Source organism: Syzygium oleosum, unplaced genomic scaffold (assembly GCF_021117445.2).
Source record: "Syzygium oleosum isolate NSW1041296 unplaced genomic scaffold, Sole_v2.1 Sole_v2.03, whole genome shotgun sequence".
NCBI classification, from domain to species: Eukaryota; Viridiplantae; Streptophyta; class Magnoliopsida; order Myrtales; family Myrtaceae; genus Syzygium; species Syzygium oleosum.
Genome location: NW_026607487.1, coordinates 19192284 through 19209128, shown reverse-complemented (window position 1 = coordinate 19209128; position 16845 = coordinate 19192284). Strand labels below are relative to the sequence as shown.

Sequence of the window (16845 nt, the reverse complement as noted above, 5' to 3'; positions counted from 1 at the left end):
ATGATTTTGTCAAATAATCATGAAATTTGAATTTAATCTTACGTTTTGGCGAAAAGGTGCATAATTTATAACTCTAGCGAATCTTTATGTATTCATATTTTGCTACATCTTACCTATCAAATAAAGTTAGTTTTACCCTAATTTACAGTGAATATTATATTAAAGTTTCGCGGTGATAAAAATGCGAATTTATTAACATCGAAAGGAATTGTGAATATCTTGCTTTATCAAGCATGTTTGATGGAAGATATTTTTTTATAACTTTCCTTGTTCGTTTCACGAACAGTACCATGTACAAATGGGCAATCATTCGCATGCATAACTAATTTTTTGTCGTTGCTTTATACTCGAGAGCAACTGTCTGCAAAGTGTTGCATTAAATTCCTCGATCGTGGTATTATGTAATTTTCGAGAGCAACTGCCTACGTTCTATAATAAATTTCTAAGATTAGACTGTTATGTAACGACCGATACCAATTGTTTGCATTTTATGGTAAACTTTTTAAAATAGATCATTATGTAACGACCAAAAATGCTATTTAAATTTCCTAAACCATTCATTGTTATTTTAAGACAAGTTCATCGTACTATTTCTGAGAGAAATTAGTGGCCCAATACATCGCAAAACAGCAAGAGCACCTCTTTAGTAAATTCCTCGATCATGACATTATAAAAAGATCAAGAGCAATTTATGATAAATTTTTTAGATTATACCGTTATTTAACGGCCAAGAGCAATTGTTCCAATTTTATGATAAACACTTTAGAATAGACCATTATGTAACGACCATGAATGCTATTTAAATTTCCCAAACCATTCATTGTTATTTTTGGACAAGTTTATCGTACTAGCGCTGAGAGAAACCGGTGGCACAATACATCGAAATTTTTAATCAACCGTTTATACAACAATAAGAGCACCTCTTCAGTGAATTAGAAGGGTGATATGCATAGTGTAAGGGTCCAGAGGTTTCTAAGGTAAAATGTTGCGAGAAATTATTCAAGATAGCCTGGTAAGCCTTGAAACTTTTAAGAACCTTTCTTGATTTCTCCAGAACATTCTTGAGGGTAATATGGGAAAGTTACACAAGGTTGATCCGGAGTAATTTTAAGATGGAAAACGGGAAACATACTAGTATTCTAGAGACTTTTCATAAATCTCAATCGTAAGATTGAGTTTGAGATCAACGACCGTAATTTGAAGGATTCCTATATAAATAGGGATTCACATCTTCAAACTCTAGATATCATTTTCCCGATGCTCAAATCTTTCTTTCTCACCTGTGAATCTCATCAATTTATTCAAATATCTCTCCCGAAACTACTCGTTTCTAATTTTGCACGAGTTCATTATTTTCTCGGCAAGATCGACTTGCCACATACCACGTCAAATCCTTTGTGCACAAGAAACAATTTTGCACGAGTTCGTTATTTTATGGGCAAGATCGACTCGCCACATACTGCGTCGAATCCTTTGCGCACAAGAAACAACATTTTTCGGATTCCTTTAATGCTTCACCACTTTCCAGTACAGATAACCAACACAAAATGTTGCAATTTTTTCCTTTTATTGATCTTATTTGCGGAATCATTGTCTCCGTCGCCAAGCTAATCCCTAAATCGAAACAAACAACATTCACCTATAAATAATGTAGTTACCCGCGAAATCTGAGTAAATAACTAACATAGTAATGGTAATAAGGAGTACATCTATGTCATTAGTCATGACAATTGTTGTTGTTGCTTAGCTTATTTAACAGATAGTGAAATTTTCCACGCAACACACTAAATTCTAACATATGTAAAGGGTGACGGTTTTTCTTCATTAATGCGAAACCACTTTATAGTATGAAAAACATATACGGAAATGTACATAATATTTTCATTATCGTTGATACTTCAAAGGTTATTATCTAGATCTAAATGAGTATATCCAAATAAACGAACAAAAAATTTACCCCAGAGTATGGATTTTCCTATGATCAATATAATCAATACTTCTTTTCCATTATAGCTAAAGGATTTCTTAAGAAACTAGACACTACCTTTTAAAGTGCATCATTTCGTTCCTCCTATATTATTTCTAACTTGCACGCGGAAAGTAAAGATATTAACTTCTCGATAGTCAAATATTTCTTTCTCATCCACCATACCGTATTTAAAAGTACCTGTTAATCTCATCAATTTATTATAAGATATCTCTTCTGAAATCGCTCATTTCTATTTTTGCACAAGTTCGTTATTTTATTGGCAAGATAGACTTGCCGCGTGCCATGTCGAATCATTTACGCACGAGAAGCAATGTTGTCGGGTTCCTTTAATGCTCTACCACTTTCTAGTACTGATAACATACGTAAAATGTTATGACCTTTTTCTTTTATCGGTCTTATTTGTGGAAACATCGTCTTTGCCGGCAGCGAGTGTATCCCTAAATCGAAACAAACGACATTCACCTATAAATGATGTAGTTAGATTGCCGAATCAATATTTTTAGTGCCGTCCCTCGCAAAATCTAAGTAAACAACATGACAATGAGGAGCACTATAGCAGCCTTATCTCCTCATAAATACAAAGAGCACGAAAAAGAAAGAAATCCAGGAAGAAAATTAAGGACGTGATCTATACCGGGCCGTGCCACGTTGTGGCCCAATCCATACACAGTAAGAAAATCTGGCACAAAAGGAGCTGGATTCTAATGGTAAAGTCCCTATCTGACCAGCAGGATTTGCGCGAGATGGTTCACAAAATCCAAAAATTAATGAAACTACGAACGCCCATCCATAATTACTAATGACTTTCCCCTGCAACGAGACCAATTCGCAAGACCAATAAAGTAAAAAAAACAAAAAAAGAAAAAAGAAAAAGGAAATTAGTATCTCAGCCCTGCAACCTATGAATTAGCATGTAATGATGAGCTTAGACTTTTCTGCCCCATTTCTCGTGTTTCCATATTTTTGTCCGCCGAATTTATGGAATTTCCCATACATTTTCCTGCCACGGGTCATTTTCAGTAAAAAGAGCAAAAAAAAAACCCACCTCCCCAAAACAGGAGGAGGAGGAGCTTGCATTTTGGGAAACGGCAGAAAAAGAAAAAAATGGTTTTCCCATACAGGGCGTGAGGGGGGCCGTAAGAGGGAAAAATTCAAAATCGGTCCTCCGCGAATTCTGAATTTCGAGGAACCCCGCCCGATTTTTATTTCCCCGAATGAATTTCGATTTTTCTTTTTTTTTGGGTTTTTAATTAATTTCGGGGCATTTAATAATTTGCTATTTTTCGGATCACCATCGCCTTCCCACTGTCCGTCTCTCTCCTTTAAATATTGCCTCCACTTTCACTTGACCCCATGACCAATCCTCTCCTCTCCTTACTCAACCGCTTCATACTCTGTCGCTCTCTGATTTGCCCCCCTCCCGTTTCTCTCTCTCCCTCTTCCTCTCTCTCTCTCTCTCTCTCTCTCTCTCTCGTTCGAACTTCAAAAAACCTCCGTCTCGCCTCCGGCTTATCCTGCTCCCCGCTGGCCATGGCGCACGTTAGCGACCTCCCCTGCGACGGCGACGGCATTTGCATGGTCTGCAAGGGGAAGCCGTCGGCCGACGAAGCCCTCACGTGCAGGACCTGCGCGACGCCCTGGCACGTCGCCTGCCTCTCCTCACGGCCCCCGACCATGGCTGACGCCGTCCAGTGGGAGTGCCCCGACTGCTCCCTCCTGCTCGTCGCCGGGCCCGAGCCCCCGAAGCCCGTCGCGATCGCGGCCGGGGCGGGGGCCTCCGGCGATCTGCTGGCGGCGATCCGCGCGATCGAGACGGACGATTCGCTGAGCGAGCTGGAGAAGGCGAAGCGTCGGCAGGAGCTCCTGAGCGGCGGCGCGGGGGCCGCCGAGGGCGAGGACCGGAAGGAGAAGGGCAATGGCGTGCTCGACATTCTCGACGGGAGCTTGAACTGCTCGTTTTGCATGCAGCTGCCGGAGAGGCCGGTCACGGTGAGCCTCTTTTTTCCCAGTCTGTTTGATCTTATCGCTTCGTGAAGCTCAATGGAGTTGTTTCTGGTTGTTCATTGCGGTTACCGATATCTCGCGGAAGTCCGTTTCGCTTCGTTTCATTTTCTTTTTTTCTTTTTGGTCTTTGGCTTTATCTTAAGCAGTTTAATCTGAAGTTGCATCCGTTCACAAGTAGTTGTTTATTCGTTGCCCAGGTGTTTTAGCGGATTGATTTTACATCTCAATCGAGTACAGTAAATGGCGAACATCGGATTCTCAGCTATCGATGGCTTTTTTATTTTTTGTATTCCCACGAGTCACCATTTCTTTCACTCTCCTGCATCGGTTATAGTTCCAGTCGTTTTAGGACCTTGTCGTTTTGTGCTACTGCTCTAATCTGTTGGTTGAATCTTGTCCGTAGTAGCTTACATTTCGCCTATTGCCAGGCGCCTTTCTATGTACAACTAAACAAGTCACACTCGTGTTTGTTGGGCTAATTTTAACCTCATATTGTTGCAAGTTAGCGTTGAAGATCATTGTTTACGAGTCGCACTTGTTGCCGAACAAATTTAGCCCAGTCATTTTGTAATGAATGAGACTTGGTTTTACCCATCAGAAAAAAAGGGACACCATGTTCCATTTGATGCTAAAATCTGCTTTCTGTATCCTGTTACAGACGCCTTGCGGGCACAACTTCTGCTTGAAGTGTTTCCAGAAATGGATTGGGCAGGGGAAGCGCACCTGCGCGAATTGTCGCCATGAAATTCCGGCGAAGATGGCGAGCCAGCCTCGAATCAATTCTGCACTTGTTATAGCCATCAGAATGGCGAAGATGTCAAAATCAAACAGTGAGAGTGCACAGGCCAAGGTCTATCATTTTATCCACAACCAGAACCGGCCTGACAAGGCATTCACTACTGAGAGGGCAAAGAGGGCCGGAAAGGCCAACGCTTGTAGTGGAAAGATCTTTGTTACCGTTGCTCCGGATCACTTTGGTCCAATCCTTGCAGATAATGATCCAGAGAGAAACCAGGGTGTGTTGGTTGGAGAGACTTGGGAAGATAGGATGGAATGCAGACAATGGGGTGTGCACCTTCCTCATGTTGCAGGGATTGCGGGGCAGTCGACGCATGGTGCGCAGTCTGTGGCTCTTTCGGGGGGCTATCAAGACGATGAGGATCACGGCGAGTGGTTCCTCTACACAGGGAGGTATTTCATTTCCGCTGTTTTTTTTTTATTCTTTGGACTATTTGCTAGCTTGTCTTGCATCCCAATGAGGGAAAGTGTTTAAGAATCTTAGGCCACCACTGAGAAGCAAATCTCTCTGTCTGTCATTTGTTGACTAGTCCTTTTTTTTTTTATCTGAAGTTATTGGCTTTTACTTAATTTAATATCAATAATCTAATGATGGGTTCCAGGTTGTGGCTGGGGCTCATTGCTTAGGAAATCCTAGTGAGGGTTTTGCTTTTGACACACATTTATTTACTAGCAAATATTTTTTTACTGCATGATCGCTAAAATGAAACTTGAGCAGACACTGATGAGAAAGCACCACACCCTCAATTTGTTTCCTGTTTGAGTAATGTTGTAGTGATTGTTATTCCTATCTTCCATTAATGTGTCAATGATGGATGACCATAATTTTGATTGCTTTATAGCGGTGGAAGAGACCTTACTGGCAACAGGAGAACAAATAAGGAACAATGTAAGGATCAGAAGTTCGAAAAGTTGAATGAGGCATTACGAGTAAGTTGCAAGAAAGGGTATCCTGTCCGAGTAGTGAGGTGAGTTCACATCATTAATTCTTGCTAAAGTGACAGATTCTTCTTACTGGACTAGCCGTTGCCAGAAATGTTGTGCAAATTGGTGATGTGCATGATCCTTACTGGTTATTTTATGTCAGCTTTTTGTAGTGCTAATGAAGGATAGAAATGCACTTACATTCACAGTTATTCCTTTGTATAATTGATATTTTTTTTTTGGCCAAAGATGGTTTGATATGTGGATATAATAGGTTAAGGTTTTCAGGTAGGAAAGAACCAGGTTGTATGGAGGTGATCATATATGGATAGATTCTGTGACATTGCCTTGAATTTTATCTGCTGCAAAGGACTATCTTTCGTATTAAATGACACAATATACAAGAACAGCCATGTTTGGATTAGCATTAATGTGTTTGCATAACTTCCATAATCATTACCTTGGCTAATCCAATTCGATAGTTGTTGCATTGCATAAAGTACACTGCATTCTGAAGAAGGAGAATGTTAGAGTTAATTCTCCATTTCCCAGTATTGTTCAAGAAGTGTTTTGCTGCACTATGGGTTAACATTTCCCTTGATGGCAGGTCACACAAAGAAAAACGTTCTGCTTATGCTCCAGAAACAGGGGTGCGATATGATGGTATATACAGAATTGAGAAGTGCTGGCGTAAAGTGGGGATCCAAGTATGATTATTGGCACATTGATCTTGTTGCATAATACACATTGCTTTGTTTTAGTCTCATTGTTAACAGATAGTTATTATGTCCCAGGGTCGCGTGGTATGCAGGTATCTTTTTGTACGATGTGATAATGATCCTGCCCCTTGGACGAGGTTAGTATCTTGCACTCTCTCTTCCTTCTTTGTTTTCATCCTCCCATAACACATTTGTGTTTTCAAAATCGATGTGAAGTGATGATCATGGGGATCGACCAAGGCCACTCCCGATTGTTAAGGAGTTGAAAGGTGCCAAAGATGTTACTGAGAGGAAAGAACCTCCATCCTGGGATTATGATGTAAGTCTGTTCACTTTCATACACATTCTTTGGCTTGTTTTGTCGACTGTAAAATGGAGAATTTTTGTTCTTAGGCGGAAAAGGGCTGCTGGATGTGGAAGAAGCCTCCCCCTAGGAGTAGGAAAAGTTATAATTGGGGAATGGAGGATGGGAAGGGACTGAGGAGAAGCAGGAAGCACTCACATAAGTCAGTCAGAGAGAAGCTCCTCAAAGGTAAAATTTGATGGTTTTTTCAGTTTTTGGAGAATTACTTGTGATAATACTTTACTCATTCCTACTTCATTGAAAACTTATATATTGATGGTCAATGATGCAGAATTTAGCTGTCAAATATGTCGGAATGTGATGAATTTACCTCTGACTACGCCATGTGCGCATAACTTCTGCAAAGCATGTCTAGAGGGAGCCTTTGCTGGACAAAGTTTCATGAGACAGAGGACTTGTGAAGGCAGAAGGACGCTACGTGCGCAGAAGAATATAATGAAATGCCCATCATGTTCAATTGACATTTCTGATTTTCTTCAAAATCCACAGGTACGGCGCAATTATTTTCTCAGGATTTCATTATCCTATTTGAGATGGGTGACTTCTATGGTGTCATTTGGCATTTTCACATTGGAGCTTGTATAATAGGATGGCTTTAAAATTTTGAAGGCCCTAAAATGTGCTTCAGAATCAATGATCATCCACAGGAAAAGGTTTAAAAGCCAATTGATGACCAAGTGGATGGGAATGGTTGAAGCATTTCTACGTTATCACTGTGTCTGGTTTATTTGTTTTGTTGTGTTGGTAGGCTCACGAGGCTTTGACATCCATGACAGGTAAACAGAGAGCTAATGGGTGTGATAGAAACACTTCAGCGACAGGCACTTGAGGAGGAGGAGGAGGAGGAGGAGGAGGATGAAAACTCCGAGTCAAGTGAGGAAGCTGATGGCACTCGGAACAATTTGGAAAATGATGCTGAAGATGTTGAAAATGATGCTGAAGATATGGAAAATGATGATGCAGAAGATGAAATCTCTGAGGAAACTGAGATACTGTTGAAACCGGAGGCTGAAACTGAAAAGCAGGAAGCCTGCAAGCAGAAGGCTGAAAATCCTGGCAATTGCATTTCAGATCTTGTCCAATCTGATGCTGCAGATGCTGAACTTCAGGTTGACCTCAATCAGCAAGAAGATGCTGAAGATGAAGAGGCGAATATGGCTGTGGCAGAGAGTAATGCCAGGCTGCTCCGAAAACGGAAGAACTGCAATGATGTAGTTAGTCCAGGGAAGTTGGATGCTGGAGTCGCAACCAAGAGCAAGAGGGTCAAAATGGCGGCAGCAAATTGATTTTTAGCTGTGGTCAAATTCCCTATCCTTGAATCTGAACATGTTGGATATTTTTACTTATTGTTTGTAGATGTCTCTCCTCATTGGTCCAAGCACAGCTTGATCATGCTTTTAGATCTTACTTTCTTTGGGTGGTCTAAGGACAGGATAGTGAAGAACAAATCATGAAAGGTATAGGGACCTTAGTGTTTTGTTGTTTTTGGTGGTTCCTATAAAAAGTTTATTTCCTGTTTTGAAGGCAAGAATGTGGGCTACAGAGTCTTGTTTAGGTGCTGGTGATATTCTTGTCAAGCTAGAGATTACATCATTTTCAATACAAAAGTGCCTTTTCGCTTTGCAAAAATAGGGAATCAGTGGATTTTGCGTGTGTGCAGTGACATTTCCTTTAACGGGTCAAGAGCTGTTTTGTCTTTGTGCTTTATGGTAGAAGATTTTCTCTTGGAATGGATCTCCGTCAATCACTGAAGCAGATATATCGATTAACTGTTCGAATAATTTGAGCCTCTGCATACGGTGGTCTCAAGTATACATGGACTCTTGATCGGTCCGGTGCACTCGAGACTACAATTTTTTTTATATGAAACGGAGTCCTACATCGGTTGGATAAGGGGTTGTGACGTAGTAAATAACGCGGTTAGCCCAATTTCCTAGTCCGGTCGCTTTGCGACTCAGGCCCCCGCATTTGTTTTTGCTCCATGATTTTAGTCCTAATCAATGATGCCTCAGATGAAACTTCTCTTGTTGTTTTCTAAATTTCGCTTGGTGGTGCCATTCCAGCATGGGATTCCATTGTACTGCAAAAGCCAAGTTTGTATTGGTACAAATTGAACTTCTCTCGTCAGGCTTCTTTAGCCTTCTGACCGAGCCAATTTCTGTCCTTCGGGCGGCCAATTGATGCATGAAGTCGTGCAGCTTTATAACTCGAACATTTTCTACCGGTTAAGGTAAAAAATGATCGATGGACAAGTTCGTGAATTTCAAAGAGCAAAATGATATCTTAACTCTTCACGAATGAAATTCAATTCGAATTTCATCGACAAAAATGTGAGCTATCCAAAGAGTCGTTCATACTTTTGTAGTGTCTCCTCCTCTAATGCCTCCTTTTTGATGTCTTCACAAGTGGCAAAAGATTGAGGAGACCGAGAGTAAAGTAGTACCGACCGAGCAACTTCATGGCCAAAAGGAATTTAAAGGGATAGAAGAGAGAGGATAACTAGAATTGTCGAATGTCTCGGTTGGTTTATTTGAGGCAATCTCCCCGTTTGAGGAGGGGGCACTTCGAAGTTCTAATTCTCCGGTGTGGTATTTTTGTGCGAATTATGGTGTAGTGTCCTCGTTTGTCAGTAAAAGATCAAGGGAAATGAGAGAGTTTACGTGCAGAGCCCAGGCGCCCGTGCACGCTGGAGGCTCAAGCCATCATTGAATGTACGAAGTACATGTCTGCATTGTAGTATCTCTAGGTTTCACTTTCACAGGAGACCCGCCGCTCTGTGAGCCGTAGTGTTACGATGCAGGTTTCATTTTCCCGGAAGACCCACCAAAATCAAGGATCGAGATCTATTTAGTACACTTCAAATTTTTTACGCACACTATCGAAGTACAGATTAAGTCCGGTTCAGCTATGCCAATGCTGAATCTGGCATTGGCATGAGGCGCAAAACATTGTAGTCACTGTCGTGCCATCTGCTTGAACACCCAAACTCACCCTTGACAGTAGCAGGCATGTAAAAGAATAGCAGGGGTGTTATTTTACTGGGAAATCAGGAATATTGCACGAGTGACTGGTTGTTCTCCTTCTCATACCTTCAACCTCCATTGATAGCAAGTCGACAACAATGTTTTTACGGCAAGGACTGTGCTTTGCATGAAGACAGAGACCAATAGGCGATGGATCCCATGGTGAAACTTAGAAATACCAATGCCCCTTCTTTTCTGGCAGCCCAGACATTGGTTCAAGGGGAAGGTGATTAGAGTAACACTACAACTACAAAAGGAAAAGAAAAAAATGTAAGGAATTGAAATACACCATTGAGGACGTTCCTCTTTAAGAAGAGTTCATCGATCTCGAAAAGAGCAAGGAGAGAAATTTTATTGCAAACGATGACACTACTAATCATTTCAACAAAACATATAGCCACACTGACATTGTGCATCATTTTTCCTAAGTGCTTTGTTCCTTTTTCCAGCCAACAAAATGGTACTGGAAGACACTGACTTACAGTATAAGCACGACGTAACTACTAATTGCAGACATCTTCAAAACATTTCTGTGAGCAGTCCAACTTCTTGTCCATGTTATTCATCTTGATTCTTATGTACCCTATTGTTGCCAAAACTTGAGGATAGGTTTCAATTTTCGCGCTCCGCCCCTCTAGTTACGATTCTTTTCCAGCTCCAAGTTCTTGACCAGAGCTTGCTTTTCATCTTCAGGAAGAGAGTTGAACATGAAGATAGATTTATCACCAATGTCATCCTACACATACCGAAAACATATCAGAAGACTCCTAATAGGTACGCCCATCACCATTATGGTTTTTGACTAGATCGTACCTTTATAGGCTGAGTGAACTTTCTTCCAGCAAAGATCACGAAAAGGGCTATCCAGAAACCCAACAAAGTCGCCTTTACTCCATCATCCATCAAACCGGTCTGTAAATTTCACGAAAACGTATTGTCTGAATATCTGTCCAAATCCTAATAAAAGTAAATCTCCATATATCTTATAAGGAAAAATCTTGAAGAGTGCCCTTGGACACACGTTAAGAGTCATTGACAATGCTTTGGAAAATCTAATTTATTCTATTTGAGGTGGGCGACTTTCTTTTCCAAGTGCGTCAACACGCACCCTTACTAGTTTAAGTGGTTTTCTCTTAACTAGTACTCTCAGGACACATGTTTACAAGACCCGTATTATAGTAGTGATGCCACGCCATGGCAATAAACAACATTTATATGCCAGATACTCTATCATTATATTTTTCTCCTGCCTTTTCTAGTTGATAAAAGCACAAAAGACATGTTAATGATGTCATTGCACATATGTACGTACATAAATGAGGACCGAATGCTCTAACTAGGCATTCTGCACAAATGGGAAGTTTTAGACAGGAATTGACAAAAAGTGAGGTCAGTCCCTCATGCACCCAGAAGAAGAAAATGATGACTAAGTTCCATTTTGCAACCGGACCAATTTTCAGCAGGATTTTCATGCTGCATTATAGTAATGACTGACATGAAAGAAAGAAAGCCAAATATCTGCATCTAAACTTAAGAGGAGTTACCAGATGGCCAAGAAGAACAGTTGGAATAATGAATGTGAGAATGCCAGCTTCCAGCTTTCCATAGCAGAGGCCTACATTTGAATATGAATAATCAATACACAGAGTTAACACATCAAAAGGTATCATCTTAAGATGATAACTACAAATTCTAAAAATTATATTTCGACTATTTACGCTTTCTATTTGAATGCTACCTCATGTCTCAATTTTACTCAACCTTGAGCTGTGCTTCATAGAAGACTGATGTCAATGCGTGAAAAATAAATCACGATGTAAGGATGATTACGATTTCATATACGTCTCAGATTTTTCAAATGCTCCGTGAAACATAAATTGGAGGAAGTAGTGCTAAGATTAGAGAAGGTGTGTCAAAAACATCATTGCTTGTCAAGAGAAGCCACCAGCTGGTGGATCAGGATGGGGACGCGGATATTCACATAATCATTTTATATGAAGGAGTGGTAAGTTATGGCAATCATGTCAATCTACTGTACGCAGGAAGTAGGACATCAATTTATTATTTTCAAATGACCTTTCTCCTTTTGCCACTGCCATTATCTGGAGAAATCCTTAATTTTCCCTTTTTCTGTTAACTATCTGAAATTAGGGAAACTTGACGGTAAGTATGAACGGACCCTCAGTAATTTACACTACCCCATGGAATCTGAACTAAATAAGAGATAAGTAATTGGAAAAGAACAGCACGCAACCTTGATGTTACCTTCCTTAAAAACAAGTCCCGTGAGAGCAGCAAAGAGAGGACCAACAAACCATACTGCTGTTGGATTATCGGCAACATATTGTACCAAGCTCTCTCCAGATGGTTGAGCGAGGCACACATATGTTGCCAAAGAACTGACGACACCAAGTGCCCATAGAGCTTGAAGAGTGCGTTTAATCTCAGTAACATAGATGTGAATCAACAGCAATGATAAGCCCAATCCACCAGCTCCAAGGGTATAGAGTAAATCAAGATTCTGCCTGAGTATCTCACTCACCCAAGAATCTTCAGGTAAAAACATAGTCGAAGAAGCAGTCACAAAGGATGTGGCAGCGGTCACCAACCCAGATCTGTACAATATCACCTGATAGAAATCAATGGGGTACTGAAAATCTTGGGTGCAGATCGAAGTACAAGAAAAACAGGCACAAAACTTTGCCTAGCTAGGTTGTACAATCCTTATATAGATGGGGCTAGATAAGTATAAGTATTTATCAGAGTTATAATGTAATATTCATGGATGAATGCGGGGGCTGCCCCTATAATTGACTTGAGAAAACTTCTTTGATATTTGAACTCTCCTTTCTGGTAAGTCTGTTCACAAACAGCAAGTGCCCCTTAATTAACTTCTCCTCCTGTATTTCTATTGATTTTCTAAGTAAGCATGAGCTAGAAGTCATTATTGGCCCTTCCATGTTTCTGGCAGCACTATATTGATGTCATTAGGGACTGTAAAGCTCAAGTTTTAGCAGACAATTGACAACTATAAAGCCCACACGAATTTTGCAAGTTCTTACACCAGTGTACAAAACGAAAAGAATATTTTTAGCTATGACTAATATGACGAATCATCTCCATATCCATTGCAAAATCAACTAATAAATGATTGTTTGGTCATTTATATTCATCGAGACAAGTGCAAGTTCATCAACCACACCAAAATGCATTGAAGACATAAATAGAAGTTGAGGATTGTTAAAAAGGGTACGACTATATGATTTATTTCCTTAATGTAGCAAAAGACTCAACTGTAGCCATGATATTTTATTTGTTGAGCCTCCATAATTCTTGATACTCTTGCTTAGAATTTTGCACATGCTTTTGACATTTTATGCATATCTTCTCAAATATTAAATGATTATGTACATGCACTTTTAGTAGAAAGCTCTGCCGATAAATGGCCCAGATCCGCCCCCGGACATATGCATTGAAAATTCTGACCATTCTGCTGAGAACACAACTTTTTGTCTTTCGACCTTACAATCTCATTTTTAATGTTTAAAATATTATTCGAGCCTTGTATATAATCGGCCAGATTACGATCAACTCTCAGCTAACTCTAGGTCAAACTTAGGAATCTGAAAATAATTCGGGGTGCCAATGGCTGCTCATCTTTATGACCTTATCGAAACAGCTGGGAATGATTGCAATTGACTAACATAACAGGCTAAAATGACAAGTGATTTGAAATTCAAAGGCAACTAAACCTCCTTTTCGTGGATTACAATTAAGTTGCCTTAGAAGTGAAAACCAGAGAACAACCTCTTATTATTCATTATTATCATGGGACAGCCACAGGACTAGTATTTGCAATTTTTTCTTGCTTCGTGAAAATCACAGGTCCTGTAGGAAATTCCAAAGAGAACTCAATAAAGGAAAAGGTGAACAATTCAATTAACTTCCTCCAGACAGAAAAAATAAATTAACTTCCTGCTTTGTGCAAACAAATAAGATGGCACCGGCTGGACAAGCCAAGCCGCATGTATTGTCTCCAACTCTCTTCAATAAAATTTCTTCACCAATTTCCCGTCCCAAATGAATTCGGAAAGTGCCAGATGATAAAGAAAAGATGAGATTTCAGTGGGAGCATCAGCCACCAAAACAGATTATCAGCTAAGCTTCCCAACAGCTTCTTGAGCCCAAAACACCACTAAGCTCAAACTAATGCAGGACATTCACAACTAATAATGAGTCGAAGCAAAATCCCAGACTACTAGCATCAGCTAAGAACACCCAACAAGAACCATGAAGCTCAAACTAATACAAGACATTCCAATATGAACAAACAAATTAGTCAAAGCGAAATCACATACTAATCCCGTCAGCTAAGAACACCACGGGGGACCAACACATGTCCGGACGAACAGACCGAAATTTCACGAACTGATTGATGACCCGCATACGAGTTAAAGACGAAGAAGAGCAGGAAAGGGGTTCAAGCACCTCTCTGACGTCGGCGGGATCGACGGTCCAGGGACCGTAAACGCCCCGATAGACCGTCGGATTGGGCGAGCTGTCGCTGAGCGCCTTGCACGTCACGGACCCATGTCGAACTTTCCCAGTTCTCGCGGAAGCAAGTGGCTTTGGTTTCGGCGGAAGAGGGGTGTGCAAGAGAGCGGCGGGCATCGCTCTCGACGCCATGTCCGATGAACTCAAACGCGAGCAAGACCAGAACTTGAGCTCCAGGAAAGAACGATACGGACGCTAGACAGACATATAGAGATATCATGACACTGTAGCTGTTTTCTTGGAGTGTTGGAGATGTGAATTCTGTGGTCAGTAGAGGATTGGGCTCGGACCCAAAGCACGATCCTTTATGGGCCTAATGAAGGCCTTTATTTGATTGGACCGAGGAAGTGTAAGTCGACTCCTGTTACATATCAAGACGCAACCAAGAAGAAGAAAAACATCGGAGTAGTTAGAATTGACGTACCGCCGGATGTAAGAGGATGACTTTGGTTCCCCGTGTTCGGCACATGACGCGACCAAACCTTTTTGTTCATCTTGTACCTTGCTACATGTGTAGAAGTTCCATGGCGGGTTCATTAATCTCGAACCTCCGGGTTCCGAGCAGATAGAGTAGCAGTGACCCAAACCCCTTTATCACTATCTCGCCCCGTCCTAAAAGGAAGACCTGTTGGGCTCGTGCCCATTTTCCCCGGTGATTCATGGGCCAAAAATTTGTTGCCTAGTGATAAAAATGGGCTTGATGTGGCGAACGTGGCCCAACAGATGTAACAAAGTCCATGTGGGCCGCAATTACAAATTCGTTCCGCTGCCTCTCTGGTCTGGGACGTTGAATCGAAAGTCACATTTCACGTAACATGGTTCCTCCGCATGGAATCCCTGTTCTGTTGTTCCGTTACTGTTTTAGGACATAAGAAGCATATCATCAAACATTCCGCATTACGTTTGATAGGACCTAGTTGGAGGGGATCGCAACAACTCTAAGTACGTACTCTTGTTTGGATAGAGAGAAAAAGACGGGTGGGTAAAGTGAGGATGGATTGGAAGAGATTACGAGGTATTAACACAGCCGATTTTAGGCACGTTTTTAAAATCGGTCATCTGTGCATTAATTAAACAAGCTTTTATCCCGATTAAATTTTTTTGTCGACACCCTCGTTTTATCTTTGATCCTAAGTACCTAACAAAATATCTGTCATAATACTTTATTTTCTACTCTGCTTCCTTGTCAGCGACCAAACAACAGCACAACTTCTCTCTTCTTTTCTTTTCTATTTACTCCCCTGCTGATAAATGCCTAGTAAAAAGGAGATCAGCAGGGGAGGAAGATAGAAAAATAGATGATTCTGCGCAAAAAGAATCGGATTGCCTCCCCTCAACTAAGTAATAATCGTTCCATGCTTAAACCGGGCCTTAATACGACGGTTATTTCATAAGATTCACTTATCAATTTCTTCTCTTCCATTTCCTCGGCGACGAATGATCGGGCAGGCCGTCTTTGTAGCTCTCATCTTAGATGTGAATCCTCTGAAGTTAGGGTGTAAAATGCCCGGGTTAAGAGCACATTAGCTCGAAAAATCAAGCCTAGTTGCCGAGCCAAATGAGTTCGAGTGCCGGTACCGGAAGGGTTAGGACAATATCATCCGGTTCAAAAGCTCGACTTAGCCCAAAAACTAAGCATTTCCTCTTTAGATGAGCCGGCCCGGCCGGTAATTTAAGCTCGACTTTAGGGTCTACGTGAGTTAAGCCGTGTCAATGATGTGTGACGGTAGAAAATGTTGGGACAATTACCGCTAATTACACCGGTATAGCCTCACAGGCTCAAATCAAAGAGATTGCAAGGTATATTTTTACCCCACGCACTCAGCTTTTTCGATGGCTCCAAGAGAGCTTTTCCCTCGAGGTTTTTATCCCTTCGGATCGCGCAGGGACGACCCACGGAGGTATTTTGGGGACATAAAAGGCCAAATGCATAATGCCGAAAAGGGGCCCAAATGCCTGCTGCTTCCGATTCAATTCGCTCGTGGAGCGAACGTATCCATCGCTTTCGTCGATTGACAATGGACCCACGAATCTCTTCAAGCCGTCCAAGTGGGAGAATACGATCCATACCACGACTAACAAAAAGCGAGAGAGAGAGAGAGAGAGAGAGAGAGGGGGGGAGGGCTTTTTTGTCTGCGAAAGGAGGCGTGCTTCGTCAAAAAGATCGAATTCGAGCTGGAAAAAGCGGCTGATTCTTGGCAGGCCGCGATCAAGTGCAGACGCCGCATGGCCTCTCTCTCGCCCGCCCGCCCGCCCGCCCCCCATCGCTCGTTTCCGGATCCGCCATGATTCGCTTCCCAGACCAGACCAGACCAGGCCCCACCACCGCCCCGCACCCAACCAGCCGCAAAATTTGACGTCCGCGACCGAAAGCCCGCGTCCCACATCGGACAAAGGACGCCGGTGGTCCCCACGCACGCCTGCCTCGGAGGTAGTGACCACGTCAGCGTTCACGCCCCGCCTACGTGG

General features: G+C 41.7%; 2 protein-coding genes across 2 annotated transcripts; one reads left to right on the top strand and one right to left on the bottom strand.

Moving 5' to 3' along the window:
* The first annotated feature begins 3356 nt into the window (after positions 1 to 3356).
* LOC115671853 (E3 ubiquitin-protein ligase ORTHRUS 2) lies at positions 3357 to 8317 on the top strand. The gene is made up of 9 exons (XM_030593507.2): positions 3357 to 3979; positions 4653 to 5185; positions 5635 to 5760; positions 6324 to 6423; positions 6511 to 6572; positions 6652 to 6754; positions 6829 to 6967; positions 7071 to 7288; positions 7576 to 8317. Exons 1-9 carry the CDS (start codon positions 3521 to 3523, stop codon positions 8083 to 8085), a joined length of 2250 nt encoding a protein of 749 aa, XP_030449367.2. The 5' UTR covers positions 3357 to 3520; the 3' UTR covers positions 8086 to 8317.
* A 1828-nt stretch (positions 8318 to 10145) lies between these two features.
* LOC115671995 (uncharacterized) lies at positions 10146 to 14594 on the bottom strand. The gene is made up of 5 exons (XM_030593725.2): positions 14311 to 14594; positions 12088 to 12451; positions 11367 to 11437; positions 10636 to 10734; positions 10146 to 10558 (listed from the first exon to the last, which is right to left on the bottom strand). The coding sequence occupies exons 1-5, from the start codon at positions 14506 to 14508 to the stop codon at positions 10457 to 10459; spliced, it is 834 nt and encodes a 277-aa protein (XP_030449585.1). The 5' UTR covers positions 14509 to 14594; the 3' UTR covers positions 10146 to 10456.
* Positions 14595 to 16845: the final 2251 nt, after the last annotated feature.